The sequence below is a fragment of the Aulostomus chinensis genome, chromosome 6 (assembly GCF_037954235.1).
Source record: "Aulostomus chinensis isolate RoL2024-O1b breed Wild chromosome 6, RoL_Achi_v1.0, whole genome shotgun sequence".
Taxonomy (NCBI): Eukaryota; Metazoa; Chordata; class Actinopteri; order Syngnathiformes; family Aulostomidae; genus Aulostomus; species Aulostomus chinensis.
The window spans coordinates 25,226,385-25,244,783 of NC_141325.1; the positions used below are offsets into that span (position 1 = coordinate 25,226,385).

At 40.3% G+C, this 18,399-nt stretch overlaps 1 protein-coding gene and 3 long non-coding RNA genes across 6 annotated transcripts; all 4 read right to left on the bottom strand.

Moving 5' to 3' along the window:
• Positions 1-3,912: 3,912 nt before the first annotated feature.
• On the bottom strand, positions 3,913-4,679 carry LOC147260536 (uncharacterized). Its single transcript, XR_015116305.1, has 3 exons — positions 4,608-4,679; positions 4,358-4,408; positions 3,913-3,974 (listed from the first exon to the last, which is right to left on the bottom strand). It is a non-coding gene; the product is annotated as an uncharacterized LOC147260536 (long non-coding RNA).
• A 732-nt stretch (positions 4,680-5,411) lies between these two features.
• Positions 5,412-6,350, bottom strand: LOC147260537 (uncharacterized). The gene is made up of 3 exons (XR_015116306.1): positions 6,281-6,350; positions 5,805-5,927; positions 5,412-5,721 (listed from the first exon to the last, which is right to left on the bottom strand). It is a non-coding gene; the product is annotated as an uncharacterized LOC147260537 (long non-coding RNA).
• Positions 6,351-6,475: 125 nt separating this feature from the next.
• On the bottom strand, positions 6,476-7,144 carry LOC147260538 (uncharacterized). The gene is made up of 3 exons (XR_015116307.1): positions 7,071-7,144; positions 6,684-6,783; positions 6,476-6,586 (listed from the first exon to the last, which is right to left on the bottom strand). It is a non-coding gene; the product is annotated as an uncharacterized LOC147260538 (long non-coding RNA).
• A 1,879-nt stretch (positions 7,145-9,023) lies between these two features.
• On the bottom strand, positions 9,024-16,932 carry abcb9 (ATP-binding cassette, sub-family B (MDR/TAP), member 9). 3 transcript variants are annotated; one of them, XM_086207153.1, is made up of 12 exons: positions 15,527-16,932; positions 15,302-15,416; positions 13,873-14,003; positions 13,757-13,794; positions 13,589-13,660; positions 13,309-13,506; positions 13,107-13,235; positions 12,824-13,012; positions 11,804-11,977; positions 11,227-11,386; positions 10,720-10,856; positions 9,024-10,539 (listed from the first exon to the last, which is right to left on the bottom strand). In XM_086207153.1, exons 1-12 carry the CDS (start codon positions 16,179-16,181, stop codon positions 10,219-10,221), a joined length of 2,319 nt encoding a protein of 772 aa, XP_086063279.1. In that variant the 5' UTR covers positions 16,182-16,932; the 3' UTR covers positions 9,024-10,218. The 3 variants fall into 3 exon arrangements, with proteins under 3 accessions (XP_086063279.1, XP_086063280.1, XP_086063278.1); XM_086207154.1 differs by having other exon boundaries at positions 13,589-13,794; positions 15,527-15,764; positions 16,719-16,928; XM_086207152.1 differs by having other exon boundaries at positions 13,589-13,794; positions 15,527-16,931.
• Between the last annotated feature and the right edge of the window lie 1,467 nt (positions 16,933-18,399).

Here is an 18,399-nt window from a genome sequence, read left to right on the forward strand (position 1 = left end):
TGCACATTTTATTCCTCTGGAGAATGATCTTATACTCTCACATTTTTTTTCTCTCAGGAAGCACTGATACTACTATCCAAGTATTCATCCAAAATATTTCATTCTGCACACTGACAGCTTAAGTCTGTCTGTAGAGGCCATTTGTGTGAGGACACTTTTTTTTTTATCAATTTGGTATTTTTGTTTTTAATGGTAAGAAATATTTTAAGGCATGGTCAAAAGAACAAGAATGGTAGATAGGCTGTTGCCTTAATCACACACACACACACACACACACACACACACACACACACACACACAGGTCAGGGAGGATCCACAGGTGCAGGTATTTTGGAGCATCAACAGATTTTTTTAATGATGCATCTTTGGTTTACTTCTTTTTTGAATGACTGTGTAGTGAAACAAGTGGAAAATAAACACACAAAATACATCTCATTCTGTGTGTGTATTTCTTTTATTGTGACTGGAACAATGTGGGCATGAGTCAAAGCAGAGAGCTGCCACCAACCACCTGAGAGACATTGAAGAGAACTGGTCACCGCACTATCAAAACATTCAAAAGCAAATCAGCTGAGGCCTTGTTGTTGGAACTCGCGGGTTCATGTCAGTTTATGATGTTTTGTTTGTGCAGAGTGAAAATACTTTTGGCTTTCATGTAAACATCAAAATAATCATCAGACACAACAGGGAATCGAACCCCGTCCTGGTAAACCAGGAGTACCGTTACCAGTGTCTTTGGTTTTGACGCTACATGCAAGCAAAGACGACCTGCATTAGCATCATCGTCCCGGTGCCACCATTTAATATTAAGCTATTATTAATAATTTAAAAATAATTTATTAACATAATATAACATAATATCATATGAAATGATATAATATAATATAATATAAAGAAGAAGACGAGCAAAGACGACCTGCATTAGCATCATCATCCCGGTGCCACTATTTTATATTAAGTTATTATTATTAAAATATTATGTTTTTTATAATATAATATAATATGTGTAGGCCACCCTGTGCCTCACTCATCATCTATAGGATATATTTATAACTCACAAACTGAAATAATCCCAGAAAACATCAAATTAATCATATTACTATTATTTATAATGAAAATATTGGAAAAAAATGATATATATTTTATGTAATTTTAATCACTTAATTATCTTTAATTGTTTTTACTTTTTGCCTGCCAATTTAATTAAATTATCTATTTTATTAATATCTATCTATATATATGTATCATATATGCATGTACATCCTATCCCCTCACCACCAGCTCACATTTCTCCTCCCTTTATCGGTGAGCTCAGAGTCTGTGATGCCCGTTATCTCAGCTCTTGTGAATTGCAGCGTCAATGTTCAGTGTGTCCAAATGTCTCGGAAGATTTTAGGGAAAAAACTGACTAATATCTTGAATATAATCCCACCAGGTAATCCCATACAGCCAGTTTAGAGGACCCAGGCACTCTGTCAAACCTCAAAACTACATGCAAATTTAAATTAAATCCAAATATATTCAGCTCAATTAGAATCAACCCACCAAACAGATACCTCATAACCTCATAGGAGATGAAGACGCTTTAAACATATGCGCTAACGAGACCACGGAGGTGCATACTGAAAACTATACGGACGGGGTGCGGCACGGTCTTCTGTCACCTAGGAAACCTACCAAAATCACAACCCGGAACATCGGGAACACAGACACTGTTAACAGGAACTGATGTTAGTGATTAAAGCTGATCTACTGATAACTGAAGACATTTCATGTGCACATTCATGCTCTCCAAAGAAACACAGAAGACCCTCATCAGTTGGGAGCCCATCAACTCCAGGATCATCACCTTATGATATCAAAACATCCAGAAAATAATTCATCTTCAAACCATAGAATGATACACACCCACCAGCAACACTGACAACAAATGGAAGGACAACTTCTACAACCAGCAACCAACAGAAACTACAGGCCAGGAATGAAAAGACATCATTGTATCATGGACGAAGTGAATGAAAAGGTTGAGAACAAACAGCAGCCGATGTAAACTGGTAAACAGAGAGCAAGGAATTGCCATTATGAATAAGAATGAGGAGATTTTGGAAAAAGTTTGTGGTGATGACAACCTGGTAATAGTAGTGACACTTCCCTCACAAGCCCATCCACAAAGACACTTGGATATCACTTGACCACACCATTGAAAACCCAATCAATTACATAAGAAGCTCTACTAGATGTTCCAGTGAAGGGAGGAGCAGAAGCTGGGTCAGACCATCACCTACGAGCAGCAAAACTACAACTCAAGCTGAAGCACCGCCACAACCCCAGAGACAACAGAGCAAAATTCAACATCCAACAACTGAACTGTACTAAACCACCGTTTACAAAAGGTCCCAAGTCCTGAAAGAAGAGAACCAAAGACCACTGGAAGAGCACTGGAGTTAACTGAAAAACATATGGAGGGAGACCTGGGTAAAAAGGGCACAATAAATGAATGCAAAACAAGAGCACAAAAGGCAGCAGAGCACAGAGATTATGAAGCTATAAACAAGGAAGTGACTAAAGTGCTAAATGTAACAGAAGAGACTACATCGAGGACTTAGCACAATAATCAAAGGAAGCTGTGGAAAAAATACCCTCAAGGATCTTGAGCAAACTACACAAAATCTATCAGACAAATTTAGACAGAAAATTACACAGATCTGTGACTAATAGGGTAAGGACTCCTGTACACCAAGGAAGAAAAACAGCGAAGATGGACTGAGTACTTTGGGGAACTGCTCAACTGACAGCCCCCTGCCCAGACCTGAGAGATCAGCTGTGACACCCCCAACAAGATGTGAAGTGAAGAAGGCCATCAAAGCATTGGGGCATGGCAAGACAGAGGGGCCAGACAAGATCACTACTTTCTAAATAAAGAATATCAACACGTGAGAAATGCAGCAATAAGAACCAACAGAAATACAGTTAAAAGGGAGAACGTTCAGCTGAACTGGTCAAAGACAGAGAAGAAGAAAACAGTAATAACAAAACAGGCACTGACATGGAAGCCACCAAAATACCTGGACAGGAAGCACAGAAGAGGAGTTCAAGTAGCAGGGACTGATGTGGCAACAGCTGGAGAAGAGGGGGCAAGACAGATAAGGGTGGAAGTGATTCCTCAATGACCAAGGTTCTGAGAGAAATACACAGACAAAGCAAGCACGGAAAGTTGTCTTGTTTGGATTATTGTCTGGTTCTTCAGCTCCCACGTTTGTTTTGTCATTTATCATATAGTTTTTGTTGTTGTAATCATAAACAACATCGAGGGACTGGCAGAAGCACCAAAGAAAAAGGACTGACCAAAGCAAATTTCACAATGGCAGCAGAGGAGGATCAGTGGGTGGCTTCAGCTGAGGGAGGGCCACTGGATGTTGTAGCAGGCTGACCAAAAGTTGGGAGGCCGAATGAGGCGGCTGCTGCTGCTGCTGCAAAACACATTTGGTGTCAGGGATGAAGAAATCTTGCTGTTGGGACAGCCGATGGCCTTGAATGAAAAGTCTTGATTTGCAGAAGGAGCAGAGGAATTTAGTTGTTTTACTGTGTTATTATGACAGTGAAGGTTACTTTACATTCACAACAAAATTACCTGCAGCACTTTGTCCCATGGAGCCAAAAACTCTGCGTCTCTTCCCAAAAGCTGACAACGAGGAACATAATGAAAAAGGACAATCATGTAATGACTGAAAAACCTAAAACTTCCACTTTTTCCAAGTGGAATATGATTCCAACAGATAAAGAAACTTGGCATTCAGGTAGCATCAGCATAACTCAAATACAGAAGTCAGGAGCTGATACTGTGTCATGAAAAGGAAAGACCAGGAAATGTCTCTTACCTGATGAACGGGAGGTGGAGCCAAACACATGTGGGGTTGAGGTGGAAGATGAAACCAAGTGAATATTGGGATGGTCACTGGCCTTGAAAGAAATGTCTTGGTTTGGAGGAGAAGAAGAAACATTTACTCGTGATCGTCACAGCAAAATATGTTGTCCAATAAAAACGCAGACTTCATTTTTTGAACTTGAGCTATTCTGCGTATAATCTAGACAAGTTAAAATCGAAATGAAAACTTTGGAGACATTTTAAGTGCGGCTTCCACAATGGTCACTTCAATCTGCAGTTAACTGGTCTTGTGAAAATTAGGCAAACCTGTGTGAATGACAGAACAGGCCAACCAGCACCCCTGAAACCCACTATCACTGAATGCAAACACTTAACAGACATCATCACCGTATTTGTTTCGTGTAAAAAGGCACATTGTGGTTCAACAGACTAAAAACTTGAGTTAAAGAAAAATATTTACAGTAAAATTACCTGCAGCACGTTGTGCAACAGAGCCAAAAACAGTGTGTGTGGTCCCAAAAGCTTGAAAAAGAAACAACATAAAAATTCACGTGTGATCATTGAAAACCTTAAAACTTGAATTTTTTTTCTGTGAAAGTGTCACATGACACCAACACTTAAGGTAACATGTCATGCAGGTGGCATCAACACAACTAAAATACTGAAATTTAGAAGCAGATTGTGTGTCACCAGGAAAGATGCACAAGGAAATGTCTCTTACCTGATGAACTGGAGATGGAGCCAAACTCTTGCGGGAATGAGGTGGAAGTTGACACCAAGTGAATACTGGGATGGTCACTGGCCTTGAAGGACAAGTCTTGTTTTGGAGGAGGAGAAGAAGAAGAAACCAGCGTGTACCGCAAATGAGAAGCAGACACTCTGCCCCAAAAGAAGAGAAGGAAACCTCTCTTACCTGCTGCCCTTATGGGAGTGGCCGGCCCCCCTTCATGTATGGAGGAAAGGCTTGAGGTGGAATTGGCTGGAAGCTCCTCCACTTCAGCCAGCTGATGAATATCAAGTTAATTCTGAGACACAATATATTTGACTTTATGAACCATGTTTCTCATGCTGGCTGTGGAAGAGCGCAACTTTCACACAAACAGCAATATAAGATCAACACACATTTGCACTTGTGTGTATGAAAGCGTTGAGCACCAGATCTTCAGTTAAAGTTGAAATGGAATCTTGGAATAAAGGCACATTATTTTGATACAACTTGGTGTTTTCAGAAAATCCACATACACACAAAATCTCTGAAACACCGTCAAATAATTGCCTCAAATTTCTCTCCAATGTCCAATAGGACTCAATGATGAATTTAAAATATTTTGAGGATCAAAAGTTACGGACATTCACAGGTCAAGCAGGCATGCACACTATAGATGCAGTACAGTTCAGACAGACCTCATGTGTTGCAGGACTCACTGGTGGCTGGAGGGAGAGAAAATAAAAATAGAATGATGTAATAAAGGCCCGTTATTTCAAAATAATTTGTTCTTTTCAGAAACAGAGCCCCCACCTCCCCATCTTCACATCTGGAGGAAGGCCTTGAGGTGACCCTCTCTCCCGTCATCTTGCCCCCTCCAGAGCTCAGGCTGCTGGCTGCAGGCGTGCTGGTCACCACATCCACTGGGTCCCTGGTAGTAGTTGGGCTCGTGGAGGGGTAGACAGGATGAGTGGGTATCATGTAAGAAGAGCAGCAAATACTAATGCCATCAAGCATCATGTTGAATTATTTATTGAACAGAATGTGACAACTGTAATCAGAGCATCATAACTGACCTTGGAGGTGAAACTGGGGGAACCTCGGGTGGTGGTGGTGGCTGTGTGGTGGGCTGTTAAATGTTTAAAATAACCAAATTAACATCCAGCACATGTGTGGTTACATTCTGAGGTGTAAAGCTCTGTGTGGTCTGACCGTGGCTCTTGGGGTCCTGTGCAGAGGTCGGCTCACTCCTCCGGGGTTCAAAGTGGGCCTGAAAACCACAGAGCACTTTCCAGCAGGAACCACCTCCTTCTTTATGTGTTTGGACATCAAATCCTGTTAAATAATAGAAATGATGATGACATACAGCATCAAGTCAATCAGTGCTGAAAAAAAAAATTATAAAGCAGGCAGTTCTCAACTTAAAATTTTCATTTAATAACTAGATATATGCATTCTAGCGTTATTCTATCATTTTGAAACCCTGCAAAGGTAAATTCCCAAAGCAACAACCAACCATAAGAAGTACAGTTTGCAAGATGGTCCTTCAGCTAAGCTACTGACACGCCACACAGAACACACAAGTTAAATGTATTTGTTGTCCCTGTTGGTAAAAACATGGCTTTGGCTGAAACAATAACATATAAATGCATGTTAGTGACGAGCTACGAAACAAAATCAACTCTTACCATTTGGTCACATTTGGACAGCAAATGTTGATCCCTTTTGCGATCCAGTGACTGCAGAGACATTTTTTTCCACTTAAAAAACAACAGAAATCAGTGAAACAATTGACATTACAATGCATAATTCTCATTTACATGTGATTTGATAATACATTCAAAGTCATAAAAGAATTGGTGAATGTCTGTGGGCACACTCACAGCCAGATGGCGGGACACGTCCTCAAGCAGGATGCGCTGGGCGCTGTAGCTCATCAACCCTGAGGGCTGACGATCAGCAAGCAGGGCCTCCAAGTGTTTCCTCTCAGTTTCCTACAGGTCAGATCAGCTCATTTAGTCTACATTTGAATTAATAACTAATATTCATTATTATGGTTTTGAATACCACAAGTGGGTCATGCAAACTAACCAAGTTAATGGTTGAGGTCCGGACCACAGCTGCACACCCTCCAGTGGGTTTAGCAGGGTCAAAGTGGTTGAAGTTCATAATTATTCTGTTCTGCTGTCAACTGCAAGAGAGGACAGGTTCCATTAAGGTCAAGTTGATCTTTTGACCTGACTTTATTCAGGTTTTGCTCTTGCTTCTCGCACAATACATTAAAGTGAATAATTAGATATCAGCATATATGTTAAATTGAAAGCAAAGACATATTTTTGTAACGCAGAATCGCCTCAATAGATACATCATTGACTAACGGATGTATTAAATGTATCAGCACCCAAACTTGAAGCATCTTGATACGCCAGATAACAGACAGTTAACACCAATTTAAATTACAATAAAATATCTGCATACCTGTCAAGGTCAAAAAGTTGTGTTGTCGTCACAGGTTTAACTCTCCTTAAGAAAGAGCAAATGATCTTCTTAAATAAAGGATTGTGCGGGTTCAGCTAACTGAGCATGCTAATGCTAAACTTATCTTCAATATCAAACTTGATTTAAAACTTAAATTCGCGAGCTCAAATTTGTACAGGATTCACACAGGACGATTCGAAAATTCCTTACAATTAGATACAGACATTTGTTCAAATGTACATTACATATAATAACTTTTATTAACATTAAATGCAGAGCGCAGAGAAGTCCTACTTGCCTCGGACGGAGCGAAGGACAGTTTGAACCACAACAGCCAAGTACAGGAAGTTACCGCTGCGTCCTTACGCATCCACGTACGTACGTACTGACGTCATCTCGCTGAATGCGTTCCAATTCGAGCGTTTATGTGCGGCAATGTTAACGTTGACGTCTCGAACCGAGGCCTGATAGGTGAATTGTAATTGGAACCTGAGTGAAGGATGACATAGCGAGCGCCCTCCAAACACATAAGCACGCTAAGCTCCAACTCTGTAATAGAACCCAGATCTACATTATGGATTTTGGCTCTTGGCACCCTAAAATAACAGCGAGAACATAGTTGGAATATTGTTCAAATATATCTGCATATATCCCAACAAAATTCTAACTGAAAAGGACTTGGAAGTCTTGTCATACCTTTTTTTTTTCATTTTGGGTCACAAATGGCTATCAGGCTTTAAGACATTTTTTGAACGAGGCCTGATGTGTGTCTTTCAGGGTACTTGAGCTTGTTTTGTTCTTGAGTGTCACTCTGCTGCTGCTGCTTCAAATGTCTCAGAAAAAAGGGAAAATGCATTTATAAATAAGAATGTGAAAGCAAAGTGTAACTGACTTAATTTCCAGACCTTTCAGCATCCTAAACCATTTGCTTGTTGCTGTTTAGTCACAAAGGCTTACAGCAATTTTCAAATTGCAGGAAGATGCAATAGTTGTTAAAGGCTGCTTGTGTGTCAGATATTCTATATAAATAATATGAAGTATTCAACAGACTTCGGAAAATATATTCATTTGATTAAGATCCCTCCAAAAAAAAAACATAAAATGAGTATTGTATTTGAAATACTTATCAATACTGAATCTTCACGAATTTGCAGCAGGGATGGAATTTTGATGTTAAAGCTGGGGAGACACTATTTCAGAACTGCTCGAGAAATCTACAACATTGTTTTGGCTCACTGAAACAAATCGATTTCTTAAAAGGGTGATATGGAAATCTTAAATTGAGGAAAATTGAAGATATCTTGAGCTGGAATTATAATCATATTTTAATTCTAGATATCTACAATCCCATTGAGCATATGTGGCGGGCCACTGTCATGACAATTGTGCAATTATTATATGAAAAGCAGCAAATTTGTTTAATACTTGCGAGGCTAACAGTTGGTTTGTGCACATGCTACTGACATCTATCATGCATGCTTGTTTGATTTTGATATCAGAAATGTTAATTTGATCAGAAGTTTTTGTATATATACAGGAGGGGGACTGCTCTTCACTGTTAAACTGCATACATGTTGTAATTTTAGCCTCATACTTTCCTCAGCGATGTGAGATGTTGGAGTCAGGAAAGGTTCTATTGGGGGACATTGGAACCAGGCCTACTGTAGCTCAAGTCTATTGAACAAGAGCTGAAATATGAATGATTTTTATTCATATGAAAATATCACGCTTGCTGGGCCCTAATATACCTGCATCTCTCCAACCAGATTATAAATACAAGACAGATGCCTGAGTTTACTCAACCACTGTTACCAAATCCTTGCATGATAAAATGTTGACTCTAAACTAGTTCTTTATGGAAGCTGTCCCAACATCAACCTCAGTATCAGCAGAAAGAGCAGGAAAGTAAGGATTTTTATTTATTTATTTATTTATTTTTTACAGATTTCTGGATGAAGGTCCTACGTTAACAGTCATTGTACATACGATGCTGAATTTACTCCTCACACTCATGTCTTAACTCCTATGTTCATCTTAATTTTATTTTAAATTATTTTACCACATACTTTAAAATTAAATACAAAAAAATAAATAAAAACAAAACAAACAGGCCTCAGAATTTAACTTACATTGGAAGAATAGTGTGAAGGCATTTCATGGTTTTATTACATATTTTTTAGTGTTTTGTTTTGTTTGTTTTTTTACTTGAGAAAATTGGTGAATAGATTTCTACTCCAAAAAGGACCACATTTGGAATATTTTTATTTGGTTGTTTGTATAAATATTTCAATTCTAGAACTTCACAGAATTGCAGAATGTTAATTAAAAAATAGCAACAAATAATTGGAAATCCCTGAAAATAAAGTTATCTCATACCTGACATCAATATGAAATCAATCAATAGTAAAGCAAAACTCAACCTCAATGACGACATTTTCATGATAGAAATAAACTAACAGTCTCTGTCTGGAGTGTGACAATGAGGTATTTATAAAGTAAGGAAACATACACAGTCTTGTTCAGTACATAGCCAGCCACATGCATCACATTCTTCAATCGAGTTTTATGAATGGGAATGTCAATCCCCTCTGATATGTGTTTTATAAGTCAAAGATCATGCTGACTTTTGGGGAAATTTGCTTGTTTTCCATCCTCCCCAGAGTCTGACAAGAAAATAGATACCCTTCACTCTGCTGTGATGCATTAGGAAGCTAATACCCACAGAGAACAGCTGATCGCTAGTTAGCCCAGCACAATGTATGGTAGTGGATGGGAAGTGTTATCATCCTTAATCAAAAATGATCAAATAATTTGCCCAGAAGTTGTCCTCCTCATCTTCTCTTCCACAGTCGGCCATGATTAGAGGTCGAGGTAAACCTTTTAACTTGTTGGCTGAAGTTTTGAGACGCTGCTAATAGTGGTTCTTTGAGTTACAGCTTAGATTGAATATACTGAATATGTTGTAATTATAAATCATTATTTCGAATATCATACACAAGCCTAATTAATTTAATCTATTGAATGTGCTGGAGGAAAGTGTATTTGATGACTTTTTACCACATCACAAAATGTCTGCTATATACGATTTGAACCCAATAATAATGCCATCAACCAGCTGTCCCATTACATTTCCCCACACTCTAGTTCTTCAGTACCGGGTGTTGCATTCTGGCTCGCTGGCACTGCTGTTGCTGCTTTGTCTGCTTCGACGGTGTTTCCCATCAGGCTTCCAGGAGACGTTTTCAGACGGATTGAGGATGTCTGCCCCCGTCTCAATGCCAAGGACTTGTCTCTGTACCAGTTTTGAGTAGAGCCCCCCGCTGGCTATCAGCTGACTATGGGATCCCTGCTCAGCCACGAGACCCCTGTCGATCACTAGGATGTTGTCTGCCTTCTCCACTGTGCTCAGTCGATGAGCAATCACCAACACAGTGTGCTCCCGCATGACATTGTTCAGAGCCAGCTGAACCTGCATGAAGCATGACATGAACAGAGAGATCAGTCAGATGAATGGGTGCCTCTCAGACACATTATATAATATAACTAACATAGTATTTAGTGAAGAGCTAAGTTCCAGGGTTGTGCAACATTTTAAAGTTTTCTGTGTCAGCTGTCATTCAGCGCTGGGTACATGCACTCTCACACTTACTATGTGTTCACTCTCTGCATCCAGCGCACTGGTCGCCTCGTCCAAGATGAGAACACGAGGGTTACGGATGAGCGCTCTCGCAATGGCCACCCTTTGTTTCTGCCCCCCTGACAACTGGGTGCCCTTCTCTCCAACATCTGGAAAATAATAAAGGTGCAATAATTAATTTGCAGGAAGAATTCAAAAATAGTTTGGCCCTAAAATGAACCACAATCAGTTTATGACCTTAACAGTAAATAGTTTAAGTGTATTTATGGTATAGGAGAAATACATAATGTTGCTTAACTGGCTCTCCTTGCTTACACCCGTTTTTTCATTCCCAATACACCAAAGGCAAACTCATTACAATAAAGATAATCGTTAGCAATGATGTAATTATAAAATCATAAGTTAGAAAGGGCTCTCGCACACTGGCAGCAAATTAAGAATCAACACATCCTGAAAGAAAAATCCCTCTAAAAAAAATGTAGGATTAAAAGTAAAGTAAAAGATAAAGATGATAATCACTCGTCCTGTAGCCTTTAGGGAGGGTGTTGATAAAATCATGAGCGTTAGCCTTTGCGGCAGCATTCGTCACAGCCTCCATGGGGACATCTGTCAGACCATAGCTGATGTTCTCCTCAACCGTCCGCGCAAACAGCACCGGCTCCTGACCCACAAGAGCAACCTGTAACATTTTTTTTTTTTTAAATAGTAAAGAAGAAAAAAACACTCATATCAATCTTACCTGTAATTGGTGTTGCGGGTTTGGTTTCAGATATTCAGGTGACAATAATCAATAAAAGTTACAGCTATGTTTCGTTCATTTCCACTGATGTGTAGGAACTAGCAAATGCCACATTATAATAACTTACATTACAATACACAAACTTTTTGTTTCTCAAACTCACTGAATCGACAAACTAAAAACAAGACTTCACAGCACAGGCTCATCTGGCTATTAAAGGGAGCAAATGACCTGTAAAAAACAGGTTTATGCAAAGGGAATTCAACCTTTACTGCTATCATGTATGAGGACTGGACTAAATCATGAATATGAATGTCATCTTGGTCAATCTACAAGCTCCCGCTCATGGAGACTGACCTTGGAGTGGAGGTATTCATGCTGGAAGGTGTGAACAGGCTTTCCATCCAGCAGCACTTGGCCTTGCTGAGGAAGGTAGAAGTTTTCCAACAGACTCACACACGAGCTCTTTCCACTGCCTGAAGGGCCCACCAGTGCTGTCACCTCTCCAGGCCGCAGAGTAAACGACACTCCCTGTGACGTATAAGCAGTTATTATACCCAATCATTCAGCGGCAGCATTGTCATTTCAAACACATGAACTTGGAAGCTTTATATGTGTCTAAAATGGTGGGTGTTCAGTGGCTGAACCTACAGAGGTTTTTGTGGACATTTAACGTCATCATGCCGAAAAAAGAGGACTTTTACTGTTGTGACGAAGTCACGTGTCTGCTGTCTAGTTCCATTTACATTAGCCTTTCACTTCTAACGACCACATTTACACTTCAAAACTCAGAAAAGGTGGGGGGGTCATTTGTCAACATTGACTTGGCGATTAAGTAATACAGAGCCTCAGAGCATTTTTCGTCAAAAATTGGATGATTAATTTTCCTTTGGCTTTAGGTGGACAGAGCCCTCCTTAGTGGGGCTCCAAATAATTCCAGGGGAGGCTCATTCACGTACGTGAGAGAATATTGTTTATCAAAAGAAACAATGTAAATCAGCCAAAACATGTAATATGGTTAATTTGGTAGTACCTGATGATGGAAGACAACAGCAAAGATCTTGAAGGTGTATTTGACCTGTAGTACTCCTCATGATGAGGATCAGGATTAGAATTTATGTTATAAATGGAAAATTGGATTCGATTATAATTTTTAGTTGCAGCCTTAATATAATTATCTCCAAACAGATTATACAAGACTTTAATGGTGCGTGTTTTCCCACCTAAATGTGAGAATGCCCTAAATCCTATACAGCAGCGGAGTTTAAAAAACAACAACAACAAAATACTGGTACAGACAGCATATTTCCAGATACTGACACGATGGAGCTGCTCTCATGTGTAAACCTTTAATAATGTGAACCCCTTTAAACAAACCTTGAGGATATCGGTGTCAGGACGTGTGGGGTAGGCAAACGTGACATTTTGAAATTCAATCAGGCCGGTGCATGTGTCTGGTGCCTCTGTGCCATCGGCTGGATGTTTGGGCTCCCTGTCCAGGTACTCAAAAACCTTCTCGGCAGCTCCGACTCCCTGCATGAGGCCTGTGTACACTGACGCGATGTTCTGTGAGGAAAGAAAAATCACTTGAGAGATAAGTATAAGTGACTTGTTCAGTGTTTCTACGTAATAAAGAAAATAGACAAAACAGATGAAATACCTCCAAACATTCACCAATTTCAAGCATGTATATGAAAAATGAGATCAGGGCACCGCTCGTCATCTGGTCAGTCACCACCAGGTGACCTCCATAGTAGAGGATAGCAACCTCAAGAGCCAGCTCAGAAATCTAGAAGACACACACATATCATTGTAACACACAAGTGTCAAAAATGAATAGTGAGGCATGAAGTGATACCTACACAGCTGGACCACATGTAGCAAGCGTAAGCCAGGGCTTGTTTTTTGTTGAGCTGAAACATGACGAGGAGTTTGGCATAGTAGGAATCTGCTTCACCACACTCATTAGCGAAACTTCGCACCGTCCTCATGGCTGAAATGGTTTCCTCTGCAACTTTATTAGCCTCTGCAAGAGTCGTTTGCACCTCTTTAGTCAGTTTCTGGAACAAACAAAACATGCAGAGTTTAGCTTTGGTCACAGCTTCAAATCCAAACTGGAACACATCCATTTCGTAACTCTACCTTGTAGTAATCACCATAAAGTTGAGAGACGAGGGCAATAAAGGGAAAACCCATGATGGAAACCAGCGTCAGCTTCCAGGACATCCCAAACATGAAAATGAAGAAGCCAACGGCCTTGATGGTGCTCCTCAAGAAGATGTTGACATTCTGGGAGATGAGGTCACTCACCTGGGTTGTGTCAGCTGACAGACGTGAAATGATGTCACCTACAGGGGGATATAGGCAAATTAGTGGGAAGAGATGCAGTCAAAGTGATACGTGAATTGATTATTTTCTCATCTTACCAGTGTGATTCTCATCAAAAAAGGCCATTTCCTGCTTCATCAGAGTTCTGAAGAGGTGGTTTCTGAGCCGAAGATTTAATCTCGCAAATGTGAGGGTGAAGACTCCTCCGCGCATTCCCATGGCAAGTGAACTAAAGAGAGTACAATGATTGTTCAATACAATTCAGGTCTGACATTTTAGTGGTTAGACACAAGTAAAATCCTGAGATCAAATCTAGTCGAGGACTGTTGATACGGTTAACATAATGGCTGTTTAATATCCGGTGATGCTCGTGAGTGTTTAAGTTGGGTAACTGGAATAAAAATTAGGATAAGAAGGTAAGATTAGCTCTTAAAACCAGTAGTTACTGTGACTTCTGTGGCTCTAATCATACACCGACCAGCCAAAACATTAAAACCACAGACAGTATTGAGTTCAATACAAAAGCCCTGCAATAAATCCCCTCTTCATGAGTATGGTAATGTTCAGTGTGTTTGACAGAAATGTTAATTATTTCAAATGTCATTTTGGAGGCTGTAATCTGTGGTGCTGTTGAACTGGCTTATCCTGGGAGCTGCTCCTAGTATTTCGTCATTATAATTCATATAAACAAGATGGACAAAATATTAAGAACGCTGATCATTGAAACCCAATATTTTTAATGCAATGGTTCAACCACATTTGGGTAACTCAGTTAGTACTTGACTGTTTTGAGTCAATGAAAGTGTCAAAAAGCTGAAAACATTATATAATGTATAATGACATTTTAGGGTTGGCAAAATAACACAATAATTTTGATGAATTGATCACTGAAACATAACACTAATGAATAAATGCAATGAATGCACCTTCATGTCAAATTTTACTGATATGTTTTTAATTTTCCCTGGTCGACAATGGCCTACATAGGAAAGGATTGACTCATATACGTATATTTAGCGGACTTTAGACATTGCACTCTACTGAGCGGATGCTGAGTTAACTGAGTCAGTCAGGGTAGGTCCATTTAAGGCAGACTGGTCCTCGGCGAAGGGCCAGACAAAGAACAGATCAAACGACACTTCATGCAAAGGAAAAAAAAAAAGACATTGTGTACCCAGCCCTGAGGGTTACTGGCCCTGGAGCCAGGCCCGGCGTAGGGGCCCGTGGGCGAGCGCCTGGTGGCCGGGCCTTTGCCTATGGGGTACAGCCGGATCCAGCCTGAAAAGGTTACATGGACTTGTCCCCCCGTGGGCCCACCAGCTGCAGGAGGAACCGGAAGAGTCCGGTGCTGAGTGGTTTGAAAGCATTTTGTAAAATGGATTTTGTATCAAAGTCTGGATGTTTGTATAAATTTTAAAAAATGTTTTTTATGCCACCCAGCCAGCCCTGGTGATGACACAGATACCATGCCCCTCTACCTTCCTCATCATGGACTGACACCTCAGAAAACCACCTGCAGGTACCCACCTTACTAAAGCCAGGAGTAACAGCTTGATCACAGGTTGAGTGAAGTACGCCATGCTCTGGTGAACCACGATGCTGTCAATGGCCTTCCCGTAGAAGTATGGTATGAAGGCTTCACCTGAGGGTGAAGAGACAGAGAGACAGACTTAGATAGGCTCAGATAACTAGAACAGAGAGAGAGAATGGGGAGAATGGGATGTTGCTGGTTACACTGGTCTGGACACTCACACACAGCAGAGATGAGGAGGAAGAGAATAGCTATAGACAACAGCCCAGAATCTTGCTTGCAGTAGTTCAGTAGACGTCCCAGTGTAGCTCCTGAGCTGGTCTTCTGCTCACTCCCCTCCTTCTTCTTTCTCCTTCTCCTCTCACTCCCCACTACTTCCTCCTCCTCCTCGCCAGCTGTCTCCACCAGCTTTTCAGTATCTTCAGATCCTTCTGGTTCTCTGCTATTGCTCACAGACTCCTTTCCCAGCAGCCCCCACAGCATCATGACAGCCAGAGAGGACAGACAAGTCCAGCATATCAGACTCAGGATCCAGGGGTGGTGAGACAGAGGGTCCACTTCTGTTAGCATTAGCAGCTTTGCCAGCGTGTAAGTGATAATCGTCAGGCAGATTAAGAGAACGAGGGTGGTGAGTTTTGCAACTCTGGGTGGGCCATCCTCTCTGTTCCATGACACCCCCATGGAGGCACCCAGCAGGAAAGAGGCCCGCAGCAGCATAGTACCCCAAATGTCCAATGTTGACTGCATGATGTTGAAGTCAAGGGCTTCATTTCTGAATATCATCAATTGTGATCCATGTGTGTACAGGACTGTGGTGACAGCAATGTCCAGTAGAACATATAACATAGTGCAGCTCACATTTATTTTGATGCCCATGTTGCTGCTCAGTTTAATTTTTTTTTCAACTATCCAGAATAACAGCTATTATAAATAGACTTCTCAGTCGTTAGCCACTAGATTTAAATGTAGAACATAAAGTCAACAACTTGCCCTACATTAAAACAGTATGACATATAATGTTCTTAAAGTTACTTTTATTTTGAATGAACCATTTCCGGTCTTTCTCAGGGAATAAATACGAGGCGAGGTTAGTGCAACTAACATAATTCAAGCTTTTGTTTAGCAGTAACGGCTTGTCCAGCGATATTGCAGCATCAGGCTCACACATTTCCCACCACTGCCTTAGCTAACGTTAGCTTTGTGCGTTAGCTTAGAGAAGCCGGCAAAGTGAGTTGCGTCAGGTTTCCGACGCTCCCATGTTATTAAATCCTGTAATGTCCCGGTGTCCGCTAACACGTGTCAAAAACTTACTGTAGTATCCTTCTGTTCATAATAAAAGACAAACTGAATGTAAAACAGTACTTGCTCTGAGGTAGCAGCCTCTTCTTAACTAGACAGACCTGAACTACAGACCTGCCAGGGGAGTGCTGGACTCATCTGAGGTGAGCGAAGACTGCGCAGTTCCTACCACCGGCTTGCTCATCGCGTTGCATGACGGTTACAGTGTCGACCGACTTGTTCTGATATCCGCCTTACTGGAGTCCCCGGGCGCCCGCAGTCCTCGGGGCCAGAGGATGCAGAGGTTCTCCGCCGACTGCCGAATGTGGGAAGCGACTTGCTCCGGAAAGTCTATTGGCTCTGAAACGCCGTCAACACCCACGAAGAAGTTAGACGCTTTCCTGATCGTTATAATTCCAAATGAATCTCAGAACTGTTAGAGACCCACTTAGTTTTGATCAGAAGGGTCATTTTTTAATGACTCTCTTTTATTGGCACGTTTATCATAGGAATCTGCAGTGGATTTGCACTGAAATACCGATTGACAAACCGATCAATAAAAAAAACGAGACAGTAAGAAAAATATGAATGAAAAATAAAATAAACCATAATAATTAAAATGATAAAGACGATCTACACACATTTGTAATGAGGATTCAATTATTTATTGCTGTTCTCATTACCCCCCCTCCCCCATTATAAAAAACGTGATTATTTATATATAATAATGTTTTTCTAAGGATAAGTGAAAGACTGAGGACAACGATAAGAACGCACACTGCACTTTACATATCAATATTTCAGATTTCTATTGTCACAGATTTCTATTTGTAAATATCCATATCTCATATTTCATATCTCTATTTTCGGATTTCTATTTGTAAATTTTTTATTTTTATTATATCTCTATTTTTATTATTCTATTTTATTGCATGCTAGTGTGGTTACTTTATTATCTTACACGGGGGTTGCAAAGAAAATTTCGTTGACATGTCCACCATGGTCAATGACAATAAAGCAATCTTGCTTATAAAATTAAACTATAAGAACTGTCGCTCATTTCTGGTTCTCAACTTCTTATAAATGTGTACAGTATCAGGTCGTTTCACTCTTTTCGATTTGTTTTATTGAGTCTTGTTGCTGCCAGCTTCGTTTCCTGCTGAAGGGACAATAAACATGTCAGCCGTAGATGACGCATAAGAGAAAATACAGGAGGAACGTTAGTGGAGTTAGTCTTCTCTTAATACAACTACAGGTGAAAGCCTGCTCCTTGCAGTTACCACAAACTATCGCGAGAATCTACAAATTCTCTCTAGTACCTTGGCTATTTGAACCAGTCGTACCCAAGTGTCTAGTTTGTTAGTTGTTGCCATTTGGACACTGACAAGATATCATGAAAATTAGGTTTATCCAACACTTGGTGAAATAAAATACAAATGAATGAATATAATATTGCAGGATAAATTATGAGAAGAGGGCTTAAAAAGAAATGTCAAGACAGTTTCTAATTGTTAATCAGTGGGTAAATAAAAACTATGCAGCCAACACTTTGTTTGTGCTGTCTGTAGAGTTATGAGAGGTGTGGACATTTAGGAATAAAGATTTTGGACTTTAAGAATCTGATGTGCATTTAGACAATGTATCTTTGAAAATCCATGCAATTAGTTTTGTGCACAAAAATGTTTACTTTGTCATCAACTCATGATTTTAATGATCCAAGACACACCTTTTTCTAGCTTCTCTATTTGACATAAGCATTTTAAACTTAGCATGTGACCCAGTGACTCTGCTTCAGTACCAGATATTACTAGACAAT